A 20,662-nucleotide genomic window follows, 5' to 3' on the forward strand; every position below is an offset into this window, starting at 1 on the left:
AACCGTTTTTTGGTCGCAATCACTGGGTATGCGCCCTCACTCGGCTTAGCGCAATACAGCGGGCTTCTGCACAATACACAAGCTGCAACTCAGAGAAATAAAGACGACATAAAAACGGCTAGAAATTAGACTAGAGTCGGTGACGCTTGTCGCTAATGGGGCACTGAACAAAATTATCACAGTTTTTGCATTTAGGAATGTCCTTGATTTGTTATTTTGTGTTTGTTGAACTGTTATATTTTGTCATTCTGTTGCAGGGCCCCCTAGGATAACAGTGTGTAAACCACTGATGGGGCTACCCTGGGTAAAGAAAACTGAATAAATAAATTAATAAATAAGAATTCATCAAAACTCCATAAAACTATTATGTTCATGTTGCTAGAGATGTCAGCAATACAATGGGATACATTGTAAGGTATAATATTGTGCATGATACCATGGTAACCGGATGCCTATAGGTGATTGGTAACCCCCCAAAACATATCTGGAATCTAGACAGGTTTGTTTCTTTTGCCTTTCGTGCACATCAACCATTGAATATCGGATCTTAAAGTACCTACCTCAACACTATAAAATTAGCCTGGATAAAAGGGAAAGGACGCTCAAGATTTTCCCTCATTCTCTCCTTAGCATTAATTCATTACTGCACATTTTGACACAGATTTACATATCATGATTTTTCATTCTATTCTATTCTTTTTAAACAATAGCTAACGAACACAAAAGTACGCTTTTAATTCTTTGATGGATAATACAGCGTACGTGTATATTCCTTCTTTCCAGGATTGTTCCGAATAACCATCGCTCTGTAAATACTCAAAAGAGCTTATATTAGAATATAATTGGCTTTACTCTCTGTATTCACCTATATTCTTAAGGGAAATTTGTGTCCATACATTGCTAAAAACTACATTTGCCTGTACTCTGAAGTCAAATTTGTGTTGAAAGTACACGTGTACGACGGATGCAACTTTTTCATGCATTTTACTATTAAAAAATGATATCTTTCTTTCAATGGCAGTTTATTATGTCTTTGTTTACAAATTTTGCTGTAACATGAGAATGCTTCAATATTTTCTTCACATATATGGTACACTTTTGTATGCAGAAGGAAGGACATGCTTATTGAGCTTTTTAAAATTATGGGCTTTAGTTTTTAAGTTATTGACAGCTGAATCCTGATTGGATAATACTGGTTGCCATGGCAACAGGAGAAATTTTTTTTTTACGGTAATAAAAAAAAAAGTTTTTTATTGCATCTATAACTTAAAAAAAATACCAAAGTTTGCAGCAGTAGGAGGCATTTTGGGGGTTTATACCTTACAATATATCCCATTGTATTACTGACATCTCTAGCAGCATGCACATACATAGTTTTATGGAGTTTTAATGAATTCGTCATGAAATAAATGCAAAAACTGTCATGATTTTGTCATTTTCAGTGCCCTAATAGCGACAAGCGTCACCAACCCTAGTCTAATTTCTAGTCGTTTTTATTTCGTCTTTATTTCTCTGAGTTGCAGCTTGTGTATTGTGCAGAAGCCCGCTGCATTGCGCTAAGCCGAGTGATAGCGCATACCCAGTGATTGTGACAAAAAACAAACAAACAAACAAAACGGTTCGGGCGTCGCAATCACTGGGTATGCGCTCTCACTCGGCTTGCTGCAACTCGGAAAAACAAAGACGAAATAAAAACGGCTAGAAACTACACTACACCGACTCCAGCTTGGCGTGAAAAGTTAGTTTGCAGGCAAAACCCCTTGTTTGTCGAAGAAAAAGTCTGCACGCGCTAAGATTACTGCACGCTCCACTGGCATTGACGCCTGTAGCAGTGCTAGTGGTGCGTGTAGTATAGTCTTGGCGTGTGCAGATTTTTTTACGCTTGTTCTAACAAATAACGATGAAAAGTGGCCTGTAAAATTTTACTGATACCACAATTTGGAATCACATACTACCTGGGGATGTTCATGGAGGTCCCATCTACCACCCTGTCTGGTCAAACCTTTTCTGCGGGGTGGGTTGAACAAACTCCTTAATAAAGACCCTGACAGGAATTAGCGCCTTGACTAAAAGAACAATATGATGATATCTATTAATCATTTATCAACTGGAGATGCACAAAATGCATTTTCCAGTACGGTTCCTTCGTCCTCATCTACTTAACCCAAGAAGAAATGTATACATGTAATACAGTTGTACCACTGTAACAGTATTGTACTATACACGCACTAATAAAGTATCTGTGTATCTACTGAACGAAATGTGGATATTCGTGAAAGCAATTTTGCCATATCTATAAAGTATGACCAATTTGACAATGAGTTCAATTGCATTCATCTGAATGTTCATGTATGTAGTTCATATCTAAAATATTGATGAAATCACACTGTTATTGTATGACAATTACATTCATATTTTAGCCTTAAATGAGACTTTATTGGATGAAACCAGTAGTGACAACGAGATAAAGATGGAAGATTATGACTTGATTCATAAAGAGCGAAACCGCAGCACAGTGGAAACGATCTATAAAAGATATTTCCAATTCATAAATCTGGTAATAAGGGTGTACGTCACGAGACTGACACCCACGAGTCATACAGCTCATAAGTCACACAGCCCATTAGTTCGACACTAAGCTAACACGGCCCACGAGACCAACACATTAAACCCCGTGTTGTATCTGTTTTTGCCTATATGTAGTGTCGAACACACGGGCTGTAAAACTCGTGAGCTGTAGGACTCATGGACCTGTTTTCAATGTCGAACTCATGGGCTGTATGACTCGTGGGTGTCGGTATAGTGGGATGACCCCGGTAATAAAACATCTGCCAACAATTCAATAGGCCCATTTCTATACTACCATCTGCATCCAAGGTTACAGAAAAGCTCGTTCAAGTTCAGCTCTGTCAAACTATCTAAAATGTAACAATATTCTGTCTGAAGCTCAATCAGGGTTCAGAAAAAAAAAAATCATTCAACAATTTCTGCTTTACTGAAGTTCACCCCGAAAATGAATGGTCTAATTTCCTAAGAATGTGTATCTATTTATAGTTAGTCTAATACCTATGTAATATCTGTAGTTTTAGTAAAAAAAAAAAGATTATCAAATACGGTACACCAAGTGTTTGCAATAGTGGCCCTCTCGCTGCAAGCTGACAAAATATCCTGAGCTATAATTTTTTATCACTCTCAAATGAAAATCAAAATACACATAACACGTACAGGAATCTGAAATGAGGAAAGTTTATTTCAGTCCAAACAAGGATAATCACTAAATAACTTTGACATCAGATGCTGTCAAGTATTACCTTTTTTTTTGTTGGTTCATTCCTGTTGAATCATGTTCATTCTTAGTGAAATTCAGTTGAAATATCTCATTGCAACAATCTCAATTTCATGCCTATCAAATAACAACATTCCACATACAAATACACGTACACCTGTATACGTATTATAAATAATGGTAACATTAACAGTATAGCAAAGTCTGAAATAAATGTACATACCCTGACAGGCTATATCTGAATAAAAATAGAATTTTAAGCAGGCTAAACCTTCGTACAGACAGACAGACACGTACACACACATTACAAGTATGCTCCCTGAATGATACAATTTTAGCACACTATGTTTCAATATACAGCTGACTGTAAACCACATTTAACATAAAGAAGGCCGTGTTTCCTTATAGGCTTTGTATAGCGGAAATATTTCATTTTCCTATTCTTTTTTTCAGACACAAAACAGACAGGACCTGACATGTAACCAATAAGAGTGAATGAGAGCTATAGAATATGAAATAATTGACTCAACATGGAAATAAGCAAACATGAGTGGATAAAATGTACTACACGTATAGTAATTGGTAAACAGTGACTCTCAATATCCTATAGGGATGAATGAGACTACTACATTCCATATCTCTAATCCACACAACCTCTAACAACTTGAAAGGAAAGGACAAATTTAGTTGCCCGTCATCTGGTACTATAGTTGTTATGATGTGAACAACCATTGACTCTTAAGCAAGATAGCTGTACTTAAATCCGCATGTAAATATTGAATAGACATCATGCATTGGTAATACATGTATTTTAGACACAGAACCTGTCATAATCAGAACTCTCATTGAAAAGTAATGGTACGACATTTCATTTCATTTAATATCATTTCATTTACATTTCATTTTCTAAGCTTACATTATTCTCTGCAGAGTGTTGAACTCTTGAGTTCAGTGGTCGAATAGAGACAGCTTCTCCTTGATCCACAGCATGAAATATGAAAAAAAAAATTATATATATTCTGATATATTCTGATACAGTATGAAGAAAAAACAAGGAAAAGTAGAAATTACGCGGTGCGTAATATATGTCCCCGCCGGAAGTAGCATTTAGTAGCAAAATGTACAATATAGGTAAAAAGATCAAGGTCAAAGGTCAAAGAAGTCAAAGGTCAAAATTCTATGTAGAAGTTTTGAAACCCTCACCTAGTGCCATCACATAAAGGAAACGGAATCGAAATCGGGTTAGAAATGGTGGAGTAGCATTTTGTAGCCAATGTACAATATAGGTAAAAAAATCAAGGTCAAAGGTCAAAGAAGTCAAAGGTCAAAATTCTGTGTAGAAGTTTTGAAGCCCTCACCTAGTGCCATCACATAAAGGAAACGGAATCGAAATCGGGTTAGAAATGCCGAAGGAGTAGCATTTGGTAGCAAAATGTACAATACAGGTAAAAAATCAAGGTCAAAGGTCAAAGAAGTCAAAGGTCAAAATTCTGTGTAGAAGTTTTGAAGCCCTCACCTAGTGCCATCACTTAAAGCAAACGGAATCGAAATCGGGTTACAAATGGCGAAGGAGTAGCATTTTGTAGCAAAATGTACAATATAGGTCAAAAATCAAGGTCAAAGGTCAAAGAAGTCAAAGGTCAAAATTCTGTGTAGAAGTTTTGAAGCCCTCACCTGGTGCCATCATATAAAGCAAACGGAATCAAACTCGGGTTAGAAATGGCGAAGGAGTAGCATTTTGAAGCAAAATGTACAATATAGGTCAAAGGTCAAGGTCAAAGGTCACAACTGAAATTCTGTATAAAAGTTTCAAAGCTCCCATGTAGTGCTATCATATAAAGCAAACAGAATCAAAATCGGGTCAGAAATGGCGAAGGAGTAGCATTTTGAACATTTTGATCACACACGGACGCACGGACGGACAGACGGACAGACGGACAGACGGACACCAACACGTACGGAGCCCGTTTCATAGTCCCCTGCTTGAACTCGTTCGGCGGGGACAAAAAACATATTGTGAAGCTTCAACCCAGGCAAGCTTTTGGCTGACTAAGGCACATTATTATTTTTTTTCTGCATCAAGATATTCAAACCTCTTTGTAACAAAACCTGGCACAATAAAAAAAAAAAGACTAGCAATGTCGCATTGGTATGCCTCCGCCATAATGCATGGTTCTCTCAGTAGGTCTACAGTACGTTGTTGACAATGTGTGACAACAGTTTCACATAATTGGCCAAAAAAACCCAACAAAATGATATATTTGTCACAAATGTGTCAAGTGTTGGCTTTCCTTAAACTAGGTTCGATTGGATGATTGGCTATATTGTTTATGAGAGCAAGTATTTAGGGATTTGAGATTCTTTTCTGACTTTTGACCATTTTATAAGTGTATGCATTGAGTAATCTTCAAGGTATGGAGAAAAAAATAATTTCAGCATTAAATAGTACAATTTTAGAATTTTAACCTGGTTATTGACATTGACCCATGACCCTTAAAATCAGGCAGCACACGCCTATGATGAAATACACTTGACCTTTGGCCTTTTGATTTTTGGGCAAAAACTTTCCCAGAGAATCTCTATTGGGTAATACATGCTTACACTAGGTTTGAATACCAATACCTTCAGACATTGCATACACTGTAGATACAAGGGAAATAATGAAATTTTGAGGAGTTGACATTGATCTTTGACCCTACGATCCTATAATTAAAAAAAAAAATTACTGTTGGGCAGTACATGCATATGTACTAAGTTCCATGAAGATGCCTTGAACCATTTGTGAGATATTGTATGGTGAAGAAAGTGAAAATTTAGCATTTTCACTTGACCCATGACCTTTGACCTCATGGCCCGATCGGGTAAAACATGCATACACCAAGTTTAAGAAAACACCTTCAGGCATTGCATGGATATGGGGGAGGGGAATAGTAAAATTTTGAGCACTTGACCTTGACCTTTAACTTTGAGCATGTGCACCCAAAAGTTGTTGCTTTGTCTGCTCATATGTAAACATGCCAAGTTTTATTAGGATACCTTAAATGATTTTTAGTTACGCTGTCCACAAAATTGATTAGGTACGTATGGACAAGCTGAAAAAATGCCTCCAGTGGCACTTTGTGGTGGAGGCATAAAAAAAAAAGAGAAGGAAAGATGGGAAAGAAAATCTTTCTGGACTGCCAAAGATATTGGCCATTACTAAGAGTCATAAACTTCAATCAACCATCAGAGAGTCCTAAGGCTTGGCTGTTGTAACATTAGACTTATTTGACTTTCTCCTCTTACATTTTCCCTCATTCTTTAGGGCTCAAACAGAGTAAAGTCAATGTGGTATTATCTCAGTGACCTCAATCACTGATGAGTCTAAGGCTCAAGCCGAAAGAAGTCTGGTGTGGTACACAAAGTAATATCTCAATGACCTCTATCATAGACGAGTCTTGGGTTCAAGCAGAGTGAAATTTAATGTGGAAAAGTGGAAACTCAATTATAAAGAGTTGTGATATAACAAAATACCAGATATAACAAACTCTTTTTTTTTTTTTAAATCCCAATGACTTAAATTTGCTTCATTCTAAATTGACTGCTGGTATTTGTTACTGCTATAACAAAATATCTGATATAACAAGAAAAATGTCCATGGTCCTTAGGACCTACACATGAATTATCTAAATGACCTCAATTACTGATGAGTCTTTTGTTCAAGCAGAAATGAAGTCTGGTATGGTATTTTAAAACTCACCGACGTCAATCACAGACGAGTCTTGGGCTCATGCAGAGTGAAGTGTAGCTCAATGACTTCAATCACAGACGAGTCTTCTGAACCTACAGTCTTTACCAGGTTAATCACACACACAAGTCTTGGATCAAGCAGAGTAAAATCTGATATGGTATCTTCTCAATAATCTTACGGGCTCAAGCTGAGTGAAGTCTGGTGTGGTATTGTCTCAACGACCTCAATTACAGATGAGTCTTCTGAAACTACAGTTCGCTGAGAGCAAATGTTTGTGACATCAGAGTCTGAATCATCACTTATGATCACCGGAGATAATGTAGTATCCTTTGCACCATCTTCTCGGTTTCTTTCATCTTCAGTTTTTGAGCCAAAGTTGTTGGTTCTTTCTTGTACTGGAGATTTCTGATAGAAATACAACAGTAATTAAACACCTCGTTTGCTCTTGTATTACTTTTCAAAATCAAGGTCTGGCACAGACTAAGATGCTGCAGTGCACACACAGAGTGCTGCAAGAGATATATCATTAAACAGTATTACATCTAACTCCAAAATTGTACCTCCTCAGGATAGGTACCCTTCATATTGTGTCAAAGTTTTGTATGATCACTTCATAGTGTATGTAGAAATATCGCTAATTCTATTGCTTTTGTGTACAGTGGACTCCCATTGAAATAAAGTCCTTGGGACCAGCAGCTTTCTTTCGTTATATCAAAATTTGGAATTACAGTGTACAACTGAACAAATAAATTATAATAAAAAATACAGAGCTGATAATGTTGCAGGGTTAATTTTTACTTTGTTGTAACTGGACTTGCATTATAACTGTGTTCATTGTAATGGGAGTGCACTGTATCGTGTATTTTTTCATGCAGAATGAATGATTTAATCAAATTAATAGAGAATTAATGAAATGAATACTGACATGAAAAAAAAAAGTCATTACTCATATTTCTAACATTAAAAAAAAAGATGTCTTCCACCAGGAAATATATGTTGTGGTTCAGCCTTCATTGAAAACAATGGCAGAGTTACACAATGTCTGTCACACTTCCTGAATGTGAGGCAAGGATAATTTCTGTTCACAAAAATCAAATGGTGACCACAAAATCATGCTGTATCTTGGCAGGGAAGAGAGGGAATTATTAGGGAATAATCAAGCTACTATTTGGAAAGAGAATCCTATTTTTTTTTCATTGCATGTTCCTATAAATTGTTACTGATGTATGTTAAGGGTATTATTTCCCCTGCCTTCTGATAGAGGCAACTCAAGTGCTATTTTATTATGTGAGAAAAGTGAAAAATATATTAAATTGTCTTTGTATTTTTTCTATAATTGTTCTATGCATGTGACATCATAAGCTGTAGTAGTCTTTCCAGCCGGCGATGGTGGCACTGAAACTTAAAAAAGTCATAACTTCTGAAAGGATTGTGCGATTTTCCACAAACGTTCAGTGATGTCTACAATAAATATTACTGCATTCACTCAATCCACATGTATACATGTACATACAGTATCAGTATACCGGGTATGTACATATTTATCAAGGTGAACTTGTCCTTTAATTCCAAAACTCTGTGACGTTTTCTGTTTCTTAAATGCTGCGTACAATCACTACCATGACGTTGACCCTGCCTCAAACTGATTTTCCATACTTTATCTTTTATTAAATGTAAATAAATGTACAAGTCCATAAGTCACTGATGCCAAACTATATACACATTGATTAAGACAGAGGTCAAACAATGAGAAACCATTGACTGAAACCTGAAATTGAATGTCAAAGCTGGGAGCATGTGGTTGAAGACATTCCTTACCTGAGTGTGTGGCAGGTACTGCAGCCAGTTACTGGTGGAATTAGTATTTGGTTGGCTCCCTCCTTGCGAGTCATCAGAAAACAATGGTATGCTGCCCTCATTGATTGATGACTGAGAAGGGTTGACTACTTCTCCACCGTCTTCTTCAGCTTCATCATCACCATCATCATCATCATCTTTTCTTTCTCCCAGTGATCCTTCTTGATGACAGTCTTTGTCAATCAGTTCCTTGTCTACTCTAACTTGCAGCGTAGAATCACAGCTTACTTTTGAGCTCTGATGAAAATCCTGACTATCTATCGTCAAGTCGACACACAGTTCCTGCTCTCCATTTCTCTTGATTGAATCATCATGCTGACTGAGTCTCGATTCAAAGATATCTTCAGATTCCTCATCAAGGTCAGAGTCTGAGAGGACACCATCACTGTCAGCAAAGGTGCATCCATACACACCTTCATCTCTTCTCTCATTCTGCCATCCACTTTCTACTCCATCACTTTTAGACCCATCTGCTCTACCAGTCAAGTCTGCATAATTTAGGGGTTCTTTGTCTTCCTGTTTGATAGCACTGGAATGAAGAGGTGGTTTCTTTGCACATTGCTTCAGCTCTGGACTGCTGTCAAAGAGATCTGTCCAGTCTTCCTCCTCATTGCCTAAAACACAAACAACATCAATTCATGAACATTCTAAAAACTAAGTGGTGGCAAATCTTTCTTGCACACATTGCAAACACATTTGAAGGACAAGTTCACCTTCCCATATACATGTGGATTGAGTGAATGCAATAATATTAGTAGGAAACATCAGTGAAAGTTTGGAGAAAATCGGGCAATCCATTCAAAAGTTATGAATTTCTAAACTATCTGCACAGACACTGCTGGATAAGGAGACTACTACAGTGCATGATGTCGCATGCGTACAACAATATAAAAAAAAAATAAAAAGAGAATTTCACAAAACTTTACTTTTTTAATAAAGTGCACATTTCTTTGACTTGTTACTGACGTATGTTAAGGGCAATATTATTTCCCCTGCCTTCTGAAAGAGAGAAGTCGAGTATTCTTTTGTTATGCGAGAAAAGTGAAAATATGTTGAATTTTCTTTATTCTTTCTTTGTATCGTCGTACACATGTGACATCACAAGGTACAGTAGTCTTCTCATCCAGCCGTGACTGAGCAGAAACTTCAAGGATTCATAACTTTTGAACGGATTGTCCGATTTTCCTCAAACTCTCACTGATGTGTTCTACTATTGTTGCTGCATTCACTCGACCCACATGTCTATGAAGGTGAACTTGTCCTTTAAGTTGGGCTGATTAAACTTTTGCAAAGCTTAGGGTCAAAGAATTTCTTCCTGCCAAAGGATATTGTGCACTAATTTCCACTTAGATGATAGAGTGAATGATGTTTTTCCTGCTTCATGTGATCACACATATTACAATGCTCATCTTTTATCACCTGAAAAATTAGTATTCATAGTAACTGCCCTATTTGCATATTTGCTTAAATACAAACCAGAGTCATTCCTTTGTATATTATTAATGCATGCATATCCCAATCTACTACAAATGAATGAATAACATGCGGTTGGATAATAAATTCCTGTTTTATTGCAACTGACTGACATATTGCCCTACATCGACGTAAATGATTTACGTCCATGTAGGGCAATATGTCAATCAGTTGTAAATAAAAACATCTCGACGGAAGAATTTCATGAATTTGAAATTCCTATTTCTTTTCATACAAGAGGGATTTAAATCTTTTGTTATTAGAAATTCTGACGTGATAAATGAATAAGGATTGTCAGTTAAAATGAGAGGGAATGAAATACATCTACATGAAGCTACTTTGTACACTAAGTTATGATCAACTGGAACTGTCACTGAATGCAGTTTATACCTAGACCTAAAACTGAGGGAATAAGCTCAATCCACAGTATTTTGTCTGCTTTTTATAAAAGAAATGCTGTTACCATGACGATACACTATTCAGCATTGATGACACAAGTGTTTGCTCATAGCTGGTTACATGTGCCAAATCTCAAGTCAAGTGATCAAAGACTGATGGAGCTAATTCAATTCGAAATATTTTTGCATAATTCAAAAATTCAAAAACAGTTACCATGGATATGCATTGTTCGACATTTAATGGAAAACATTGGCAGAAGATGAAGCTTACACATCTGCATGGTACTGCAGTTGCATTTGCTAACTTTCAAGCCAGATGAATAATATCTGAGGGAGTTGGCTCAATCCATAATATTTTTTGTTAACTGTTTGTTCAAAAAAATAATGTTACCATGGCAATGCATTGTTCGACATGTGTTTTGCCTAACTAAAGACCATAGCAGTCATGTGTGCCAAACCTAAAGTCAAATGCTAAAAAAATGGAGGGAGTTAGAGCAATCCACAATATCTTTGTCAGATTTATATAAAAAGATAAGGCAAAATATTGCTAAAAGATGAAAATCACATATCTACTGCTGTATCAGGCACATGTATCAAATTTCAAGTCAAATGCTCAAAAAGCCAAGGGAGAAAGCTATTAACATCCACAATATTTCACATAATTTGTGTGTAATTGTTCATATAAAAAATGCTGTAACCATTGAAAAACATTCTGCAAAATTCATAGAAAATGAAGATTGCACAAAATATCAACATGATATACTGGAAACTGCAAAATTTTATGTCAATTGCCCAAAAGATATATGGAGTTAGGCAAATCCACATATCATTGTAAGAAACAGATATACTGACACCCACAAAAAAAAAGTCCCGCAGGATAACATATCATAGCAATCATGATATCATATGAGTTTGGACTCAAAACCTCAAAAAGGGAGAGAGCAGCTCACTCCATTAGATTTTCTATGATTCACTCCACCAGATTTTGTATGATATGTTCCAAACAGCTGTTGTCATGGCAATTGATTTCTCAACCTCACAGTGATTCATATTTATACCCCCATACACACTATGCGTGGATGGGTGTATATAAATGACACATGTTAACAGTAGATTCTGTGAAACCAAAAATGTCTGCATTCATGAAATTTTTGGCAAATTTGCAAGGAGTAAAAATTAAGATACATGAAGGTTTTTGTCTACACAATGCATTGAATGGCAATGGCGTTTCGTGAAAGTTTCTTGGAGAAAAAGGCTGTCTGCTCCGATTTACGTCGGTTTCATGCAGCGAATGTTTCTGCTTTTACAATTTTCATGTTAAGAGTATCATGAATCAATATACGTCAATGTGCACTTGCATTGCATAATTCCTTTAACCTGGCCAGTGGGAAACAGTAAACTCTCACAAAATTGCTCCATCATGATTTATGTTGTGCATGTATATTGTACTACAATGCTTTTTGTTTTCCTATTTTGAAGGTTACCATTGTATTGTTCCTGTAGGTGGTGGTACACGGTATTTGTCATGACAACATTAGGCATGTTTTTACAAGACACAAGTTTTCTATGACAACTGCTGTGCTTACAGTGCTGTGTGTAAAGGTTGAAACATTTTCTAACATGGCATACGTGCAGATTCAATAATGTGAGCAGTGAGCAGTGATCATGAGCTTTGAAATATTGTTCTACATACAATAGATATTTAGAACATTGTACACATCCTTTTATGCAGAAACACAAGTAGACTTAGTTTGCTTTACATACAGTGTGGTTGTAAACAGAGTTAGAAGCAGGCAACTTGGAGGTCAACTATTAGCATTACACCCCAATATGCATTTTCTGGGTGAAGAAAACATCTGTGTTAATGACTTTACCTGCGCTTTACTTTAATACAAAAAGGATCCAAAGCATGAAGTCCAAACATATTCATACATTGTACCTTTACACAAGGCCCCTTGAATTCAGTGAGAGGTGACAAACATATATTGTAATATCATTTATACCAGCTACATACTTCTGTGCACATATGAAGCAGAGTAGATGACAAATACAAACATTGAGTTATTATGTGAATGACTCCCCTATCCTTGTCTTTGCCTAATCATACAATTTTTCACAGCAGGGATGCTCTGAAGGGCTATTTTCACTGAGCAGGTGAATCATTTGTGAAAGATGTGCATGGCACGACTAACATGCTGAGAAGTTTTTCCACCAAATGTTTTTTTTTTTTTTTTTGACAAAGGCGCTGAAACCATTCTTGTGCAGTTTGTGTGTAGTTCTCATGAATGTAAGTGTGTATGTTGTGTGCACCATTGCTGAACTATGACAAGTCATATACAGGAAGAACATGTGACTTAATGCAAATTTTCCAATATTCGCAAGCAAAGCCTGTCCCATGAGAGTTGATAGTTGTCTTATGTTGAAGTCAAATGTGTTCTCTTTTGTTTTTCCTTTCTTTCCCTTATATTTTTCTCTATTGTCTGTTGGTTTTTGACCAAGAGTATGTGTCTGTGTGTGTGGTTGCGACTTCTTTTCTGAGTACCTACATGTATCCACACATGCACCTGCTATTCTGTAAAGTTTAACACATTATGATATTAATTTTCAAACATAAATACTGCATACTCAAGAGTCATTTAAGTGAACTGCAACCTTTAGTAAAAAAAATTTTCATTCTGTCTGGTTTTCAAACATTTTTTCTTTAATTATTATATTATTTGATGTGTAGATGTATGTTACAATTCTATTTTGTACAAAACCTACGAAATGAAACAAAATGAAAGGAAATGAAATGATACTAAGTCACTATGAAGTTGGATGCCTCGGCCATGCACTTCATAGAGGTCAGAAATCACAATCATGGTGCAGATTTGCCCCTGATGCACCAAACATTTGTGAGAATGTCTTGCAAAGTACATGAATGCAAACAATCTGAAGAACATCAAAAAGATGATCAGAAGAACCTTCAGAAAGATATTTCCAACATGGTGTATGTCTTGCAAAGTTCATGCACAAATGAGACTTTTAAGACATTTTTTAGAACAAATCACGGGCAAATCATGGGCCAAAAAACATGTACAAGAAATTTCCATTAAATAAAAATTCCATTGAACTTAAAACCACGCCCACAAAAAAGTTGGCAATGCTTCTGAACTCCAATAAACTTTGCCAATCTTTTGCACACTAAAATATGAATGTTGACTTTGCTAGTTTTGTTTTTTTCCCATATTCACATCCTCAGCAATTTGTTCGCATACTGTGTGAAACAGCCCTTAATCTTTCATTTCTCCAAGAATTTTCTAGATACTGTTAAAACCAAAATAGAGTCACTAGCAATCTCCCTCAGGCATCATTTTTTTAAATTTTACTCAAATGTCAATAGCCAATAAATTAAGTCTCTTTCACATAATACTCCGTAGTCTACTTAGTACACATAAACAGGTATGGATTAACCCGTTGAGGACGAGTCCCGACAGGGCTGAGTATACTCGGGTAGGTGTATATGGGAAATGCATGTTACATCAAAATCAGTCCGTCCTCAACGGGTTAAATTGGACAAAACAAAACAAACAAAAACCTGTCAGTAATGTATGTTCATGTCTGAAACCATCCCATAGGCTCTTACAAAGATTACCATGTAATCTGTCACCACACACCAATCTTACTCAACATCCCTTCAATTTCCTGTCAACATGCTTATCTTGCTTCTGGCAAACCCTTTGTCTGAGAATGGATAGGGCCATTACCACAGCCTTGAGACCCTCTCTACTATACAAAATGAATCAGATGGCATGGAAACCATTAGCACTGCATTGTATGTTTGAAGGGATTTCTGCCATTCACTGGAAAAAAAAGAGCACTGATATTTGAGCATGAAAACAATGTATCGAGCATCATCAACACATTCCAGGACACTTGTATCGCATTGAAGAGACCAAGGAAGATTCTACATTTATACTGTCTGTCACAGCAAAGTAATTACCAAAGACTTTGAAAGTAGAGTCTGGTTAGGGAAGGGATATGTAGAATGCTCCATCTTAAGAATTTGACATGCCGGACTTACCACCTTCTTGAAATAGAATGATCCACAATAAGTCATATGTTATACAATATTGGTTTAATAATCTAAACAGCACTCCGAGAACCAAATACCATCGATTAACTTTTCATAGAAGCTACTTTAATAGCTGCTTGAGAGAAACTATAACTCACTCAGGCAGGAGCGGATCCAGAATTCCGTAAAGAGGGGGCGTGTTTACAAAATTAAAGGGGGGGGGGGCGCACCCACCCCTCCCCCATTTTTTTCTTTTTATTTCTTTTGTTTCAACGAAAAATAAAGGGGGGGGGGGGGGGGGGGCGTGCGCCGGTTGCAGTCCTCCCTGGATCCGCCCCTGCTCAGATCAACATTGCATGATTTGACAAATCACGGAAGTCAGCTTAGTTTTGTTTTTTTGTTTTTTTAATCCCTCATTTAAAGTTATTCTGTGTGAAATTCTTTTGACTTAAAATTCTTTGAAGTTGTCATTTTCAAAAGTCGACATATCAGCTTCGTCAACATGATTTCTCTGTCCCGAAACCTTGTATCAAAGGCTCGACAGCCCAAGGATACCATGGAGTGGCAAGAGTAGGAAGACTGGCCTGGCTCAGATTTGCTTAACAAAACAAAAAACAAAAAACAAAAAACAAAAAACAAAAAGAAAACAATTTACAAATTGTGTACAGTTTTATCTCTGACCCCTACATAAGTACACATAAGCTAAAGAAATGGAATAACTTATGAAAATACGCATTTGCTTCACAACAAGCTAACACACATGCAAACAGTCAATGGGACTATTATAATGGATGCAAAAGACCATACAGTCCACATAAATGTACCTGTTGCAAGGCAGCACAGGATTTAAAGAAAATATTCCATTAGTATTTCAGAGCAAAAATCAGTGTATTGAACAAAGGGAAAAGTGAAGATATAGATAGCATCTTGACTACCTAACCCTAACCAAGTCTGATGCAAATTAATGCTGTATTCCATTGAAAAACTGACCAAATTAAAAGAAAAGTTACTTTGTTATTTTCAGGTGGACAAAAAGTTTTAATCTTCTATATTTCTATGAAGATTGGTTCCTTTGAAAACTATAAATGCTGTTTCTAGGCACTCACAGATATACACTGTACAGTCAAACCTGTCTAAAGCGGCCAACCCAAGGGAGATGAAAAAGTGTAGCTGTTACTATACAAATGATGCACAGGATAGAGTGCATTAGTGGAGATGTAGTGCACTCGAGGTTATTTACAATTGTGAAACATGCACGAGGCTTCATGTTTCACACTTGTAAATACCCGAGAGTGAGCTGCATCTCCACTAACGCCACGAAATAATCCTGTGCATCATTTGTTTTATAAAATGGGTCGAAAACTAACAGCATTTTTCACGTACCTTTGTGGGTCAATACCAGTCAGCTACATGTAGCACTCGCTCAAGAGTCAAGATGTCCGAAGATGTTCGTCCCAAACATTTACGCACGTCGCACTCGGAAATCCCGTACATATAAGTACTGTACATATAAGAGTATACATGTACGTACGCCACACGTTATGCACACAAGAAAGGCCGGCCGGCAGCCTGAACTAGAAGTTGTTTACAGGATTGACAGCGCGTATAGTAACGCGCGACGCACTTGTAACAACTGATTGAGTGCGTGCTGCTAGTGTAAACATTGTGACGTCAGGTCGTGCATGCTAGTGAGAAATTAATGCATGCACACGTGACTCATTTCAGTGCTTCCAATTGGCTACATTCTTGAACCCATTTTATAAAGACAGATAGCTGCTATAGACAGGTAATCCAACATTTTGTGTGTAGTGCATACATGTACACATACTTTCAATGCATACACCTGTAATTACTTCAAATGTGTATACCCTTGTATCATGTGTATAAATACATCTGTAATACATGAACAATGCCATTATTGATTGGTGGCAGCTGGCCACGTTCAACAGGTGGCCATTATGCACAGGGTCTTTGACTAAAAAGGGCTTTTCAAATCTTTGAATTGTTTATTGTCAAGATATTTTTGAATGCCTTATAATGAAATAACTAATTATATTATGTCATTACATACTGGTGGTTCATTGGGTCACACTTGCACTTTTTCTAATGAACTCTAGGCACTGTGGAAATTTCATCAGGTTTTTTGTTGACTCATTCCTTGTTTTGCATAACTAAAGTAAGAGACCAACAGGTGTTTTTTTTTTTCCTAGTGGATATGTGTTATCAGGAACTGTGTACAATCCTGCTATACTCAGAAACCAAGTTTGTGCAGTGTCATGGTGGCATACACTGATATGACAATAACTTTCCAGTTGAAGGACCTTGATAGGAAACAGCTTATGTCTATTGCACGCACATATCAAGAGTCCACAAAAGAAGTGAAAGCCAATGAACTGTTGCACCTCTTCTCTTTTCAATTAAAAAATTACATGTTTAAAGACAAGTTGAAAAAGAAAGCAGTTTCTTGTCCTCATCCAATTTTGGCACACCATTATTCATTTCTTGTATTTTTCCAAATGTTGATGAAAATATGTGACCCTGCAACACAAAACAAACCAAAAGTCGCCAGACACGAAATTTCAGTTAGGAGCACATTCTGAAAGAGCAGACTTCAAGCTTTAAAATGATGTATAACTCAAATCAAATGGATTCTAAAGATTGGAAAGAAAGCACACACTCAGGAAAAGTGTGAACTGAGAAAAGAGGCTCTGAAGTACAGTGTCTATTCAAGCGCTTAATCCTTACCAAGCCGTGCTGGCTGTGTGATGAATGGGAGAAAAAACAGGATGTAAGTCACCTGAGTAACAGCAATGAAGGGATTACAGATCAAATGGAAATTAAGCTTGCCTTATTAACACATTCTGTCCTTAATTAATGCCAACTATCAAAGCAGTAGCATCATCCTTTCAAAAGTTATAGGAGTTGAAAGTGGAGAGTGTGTCTAGGTTTTTAAGAAATGAAAAGAGGACTCTAAAGACACACTTAATCACACTTTTCTGCCAAAAAAATGTTCAAGATAAACTGCTAGAAAACACACTTTTTTGCCCATTTTATGATCCCAAATTTTAGCACAATGTAAAAGAAGACTTGCTCTTCCAGAAAATATGAAAAAGTCAAGATCAGCTCGCTTGACCCATTCCACCTATTTTCAGTCCCCACACAAAATTAGTGTGTGCGACTTTTTGTTCGTTTTGTGATGCACGGTCACATATAAAAACATTTTGTTTCTTGCCCAAGTCACACTGACTTCTTTTGATATTTACTACTCTTGGGCTGCCAGTAAAAAAAATTGAATGTCATGCATGCACGCATTGCATTAAAATTTCCTCAAGTACAGTGTAAGTGTGAATTGACTGCGTTATCACTACGCAGGAATGATCTATACACCAGCTGCTGTAATCTTGGCCTGGACGTGGCGTAAATCATCAGCACGCAGAAGTCATAAATTGACAAGTTGTCTTCTCACACTTGTGCATAATGCATATGAGCCTGGCTTGCTTTCAAAGTTTATGGTACAGCACTCATCCGTAAAGTGCAAAATGCTTTAGCGGGAACCCCGCATAGGAGCATCAAAACTTGATGTAACAAATTTTTCATGTGCTATTTCAACTATTTTGAAATACTTCAATTGTTTGTCACTAATTTCTACAATGAATAAATAAATCCCTAGAAATAATTGCAGGGATTTCATTTCCTGACAAGAAGGATTATTTTCTATCCAGTTCCCGACAGATTATGCAGTCTAAACATTTGCTGTTAGGCAGTGAGATGTGAGCGCATCTCATCAAGCATCGCCATCTTACTCACGCACTTAATACCGTACCACCCCTCAGTGTAGTGCGATACGGAGAATCATCTTCCAGCTGTCAGTACAATACTGGTACATACATGTATAGCAGCTCAGTATGTCTTTCGAAATAGGAAAAATTGTCAAAATTCATTGCCAATATTCACCTTCTACCAAACTTTGAAGACTCAGATGTTTGTATTTTAGGTTGTGAAATACAAGTGTCTAGGATGAGTTTATACATGTTTGAAAATCATTACACAAGGCAATGTGAAACTACACTTTCCTATATTGCCTTGTGTTAAATTGCAATTGTCCCTGTAAGCAGCACCTTCAGATCAGTAAAAATAGTAAGATACCAAACAGTAAAGGACTTCCTGCATCATCTCTCTCAGAAAATCCAGATCAGAAACTACTTTCTGTTTTTACTTGGCCTTGTGAGAATTTCTGAGGTACACTAAACACAAGAGCATGCTAAATTGAGCCTTCAAAGACCCACAATTACATACATATATCTACATCAACACTTTTTAACAACTTGTCTACTTTTGCTGATTTTTTTAACCTGTTGCTGCTTTTGTTTCACTGTTCAAGAAATATACCTCTTGTTCTGGCTGTGTACTCTCTATAAACTAAACATTCTATAGCGACCAGTGGGAAAACTCCTGTTTAAAAAATGATGGAGTGAAGAATGTAGAATAGCTAACATTCAATGCTTATTTCTTCAAACACTTATGTAAAAAGACGAATATTACAAAGTCACAGAAGTACATTTGTAAGGGTCACTTTCTTTGTGTCCTTTACACACAAACCTGCTAAAGATATACGGTGAGACACACACTGAACTTTGTAAAGGTCTCCTGTAATTGTTATTCCACACTAATGGCCATTAATGAAGGTAGGGATGTACGTAATACTACTTGTTTCCTTTGTACCTGTGCACATATTGACCTTGTACACGCTGGCATTATTTCCTCATTACAGGGAATAACAGGACAAAAATAACCAACCATAGAGAGATTATAAACCTGACTGGGCTCTTTTCATGATGCTCAAATGACTTGGTTGTTTCAGTTCAACAGACTATCATCCTAGGTGAATGGCAAGCACTCCTGCTATTCACAGATAACGATATTAGATATAAAACCAACACCCCAGACCACATTTCACAGAGGGTGCTGGACAAAACCAGTACAGACTATCTGACAACATGTGCAAGGTTTGTACTATTATACAAATAGTGAATGAACACAAGTGCGATGCTACAAAATTTCACAAGAGGTGAAAGATAGAGGCACTAGATTCAACAAGGTGAAGCCGAGCTACTTAGTGCAACTCTCTTTCACCGAGTGCAAGAACTTGTTCCATTGCATGGTTGACAGAGACAGTGTGCGATGGAACTTTTAACTACACATTCCGTGATGGGCAGTCAACAATCAGATAGCTACATTCTTTTCAGGTGTTGTACAAAACAACATTTATATACAAAGAACAACGTGCGTGAGATAACAGTGTCTAAACCGTGACCATGCAATTTTTAAAATCTTTTTCAAATGATAATGCCAAGGATTGCTGAGAAACATTTACATTTTAAACAATACCATATGTAACATATTACACTATTGTATTGTACTTTCACACAGGTGTGCCAATTCTCTTTTGTTACTTTATTTTGTATGAAATGTAAGACTGTGTTTCTCTGCTTTTCTTTCCACAGCCACAGAAACACTGAAAAATAGCCCTGGCTGATGTGAGTGTCCACATAGCAATGAAATGAATGATTTTCTTAAAATGAAAAAGTTTAGTCACAAAAGCACTGAAGAACAATATAAACAAAGAGAGGAACCCATTTCCATTTTGTAATCAAAGACCCTCCCACACCAACCACTTATTACAAAAACAAACATGTTTTTTAAAAATCATTTTACTGTAGAAACACTGTATATCGACATGAATTTACAATGACTGTTATTTTTTTCAAAATGCATTGATGGAAATTCCTATCAGCAAAATGGTGCAAAATATGATGCAGAAAATCCCCTTGGATTAACAGATAATGAAAAAGCAAATTGAATAT

At 36.7% G+C, this 20,662-nt stretch overlaps 1 protein-coding gene across 1 annotated transcript in view; it reads right to left on the reverse strand.

The window, feature by feature from the left end:
• Positions 1-6,856: 6,856 nt before the first annotated feature.
• LOC139717147 (protein artemis-like) overlaps positions 6,857-20,662 on the reverse strand; it is a 58,496-nt gene continuing 44,690 nt past the window's right edge. The window contains exons 14-15 of the mRNA XM_071628648.1: positions 8,835-9,487; positions 6,857-7,421 (exon numbers count right to left, since the gene is read on the reverse strand). Of these exons, the coding sequence (XP_071484749.1) occupies positions 7,191-7,421; positions 8,835-9,487 (884 nt within the window). The 3' untranslated portion in view covers positions 6,857-7,190. The remainder of the gene's footprint in view (positions 7,422-8,834; positions 9,488-20,662) is intronic.

Source organism: Diadema antillarum, unplaced genomic scaffold (genome assembly GCF_040938485.1).
Source record: "Diadema antillarum isolate AM-2024a unplaced genomic scaffold, OU_Dant_1.0 scf00000072, whole genome shotgun sequence".
In the NCBI taxonomy this organism is placed as follows: domain Eukaryota; kingdom Metazoa; phylum Echinodermata; class Echinoidea; order Diadematoida; family Diadematidae; genus Diadema; species Diadema antillarum.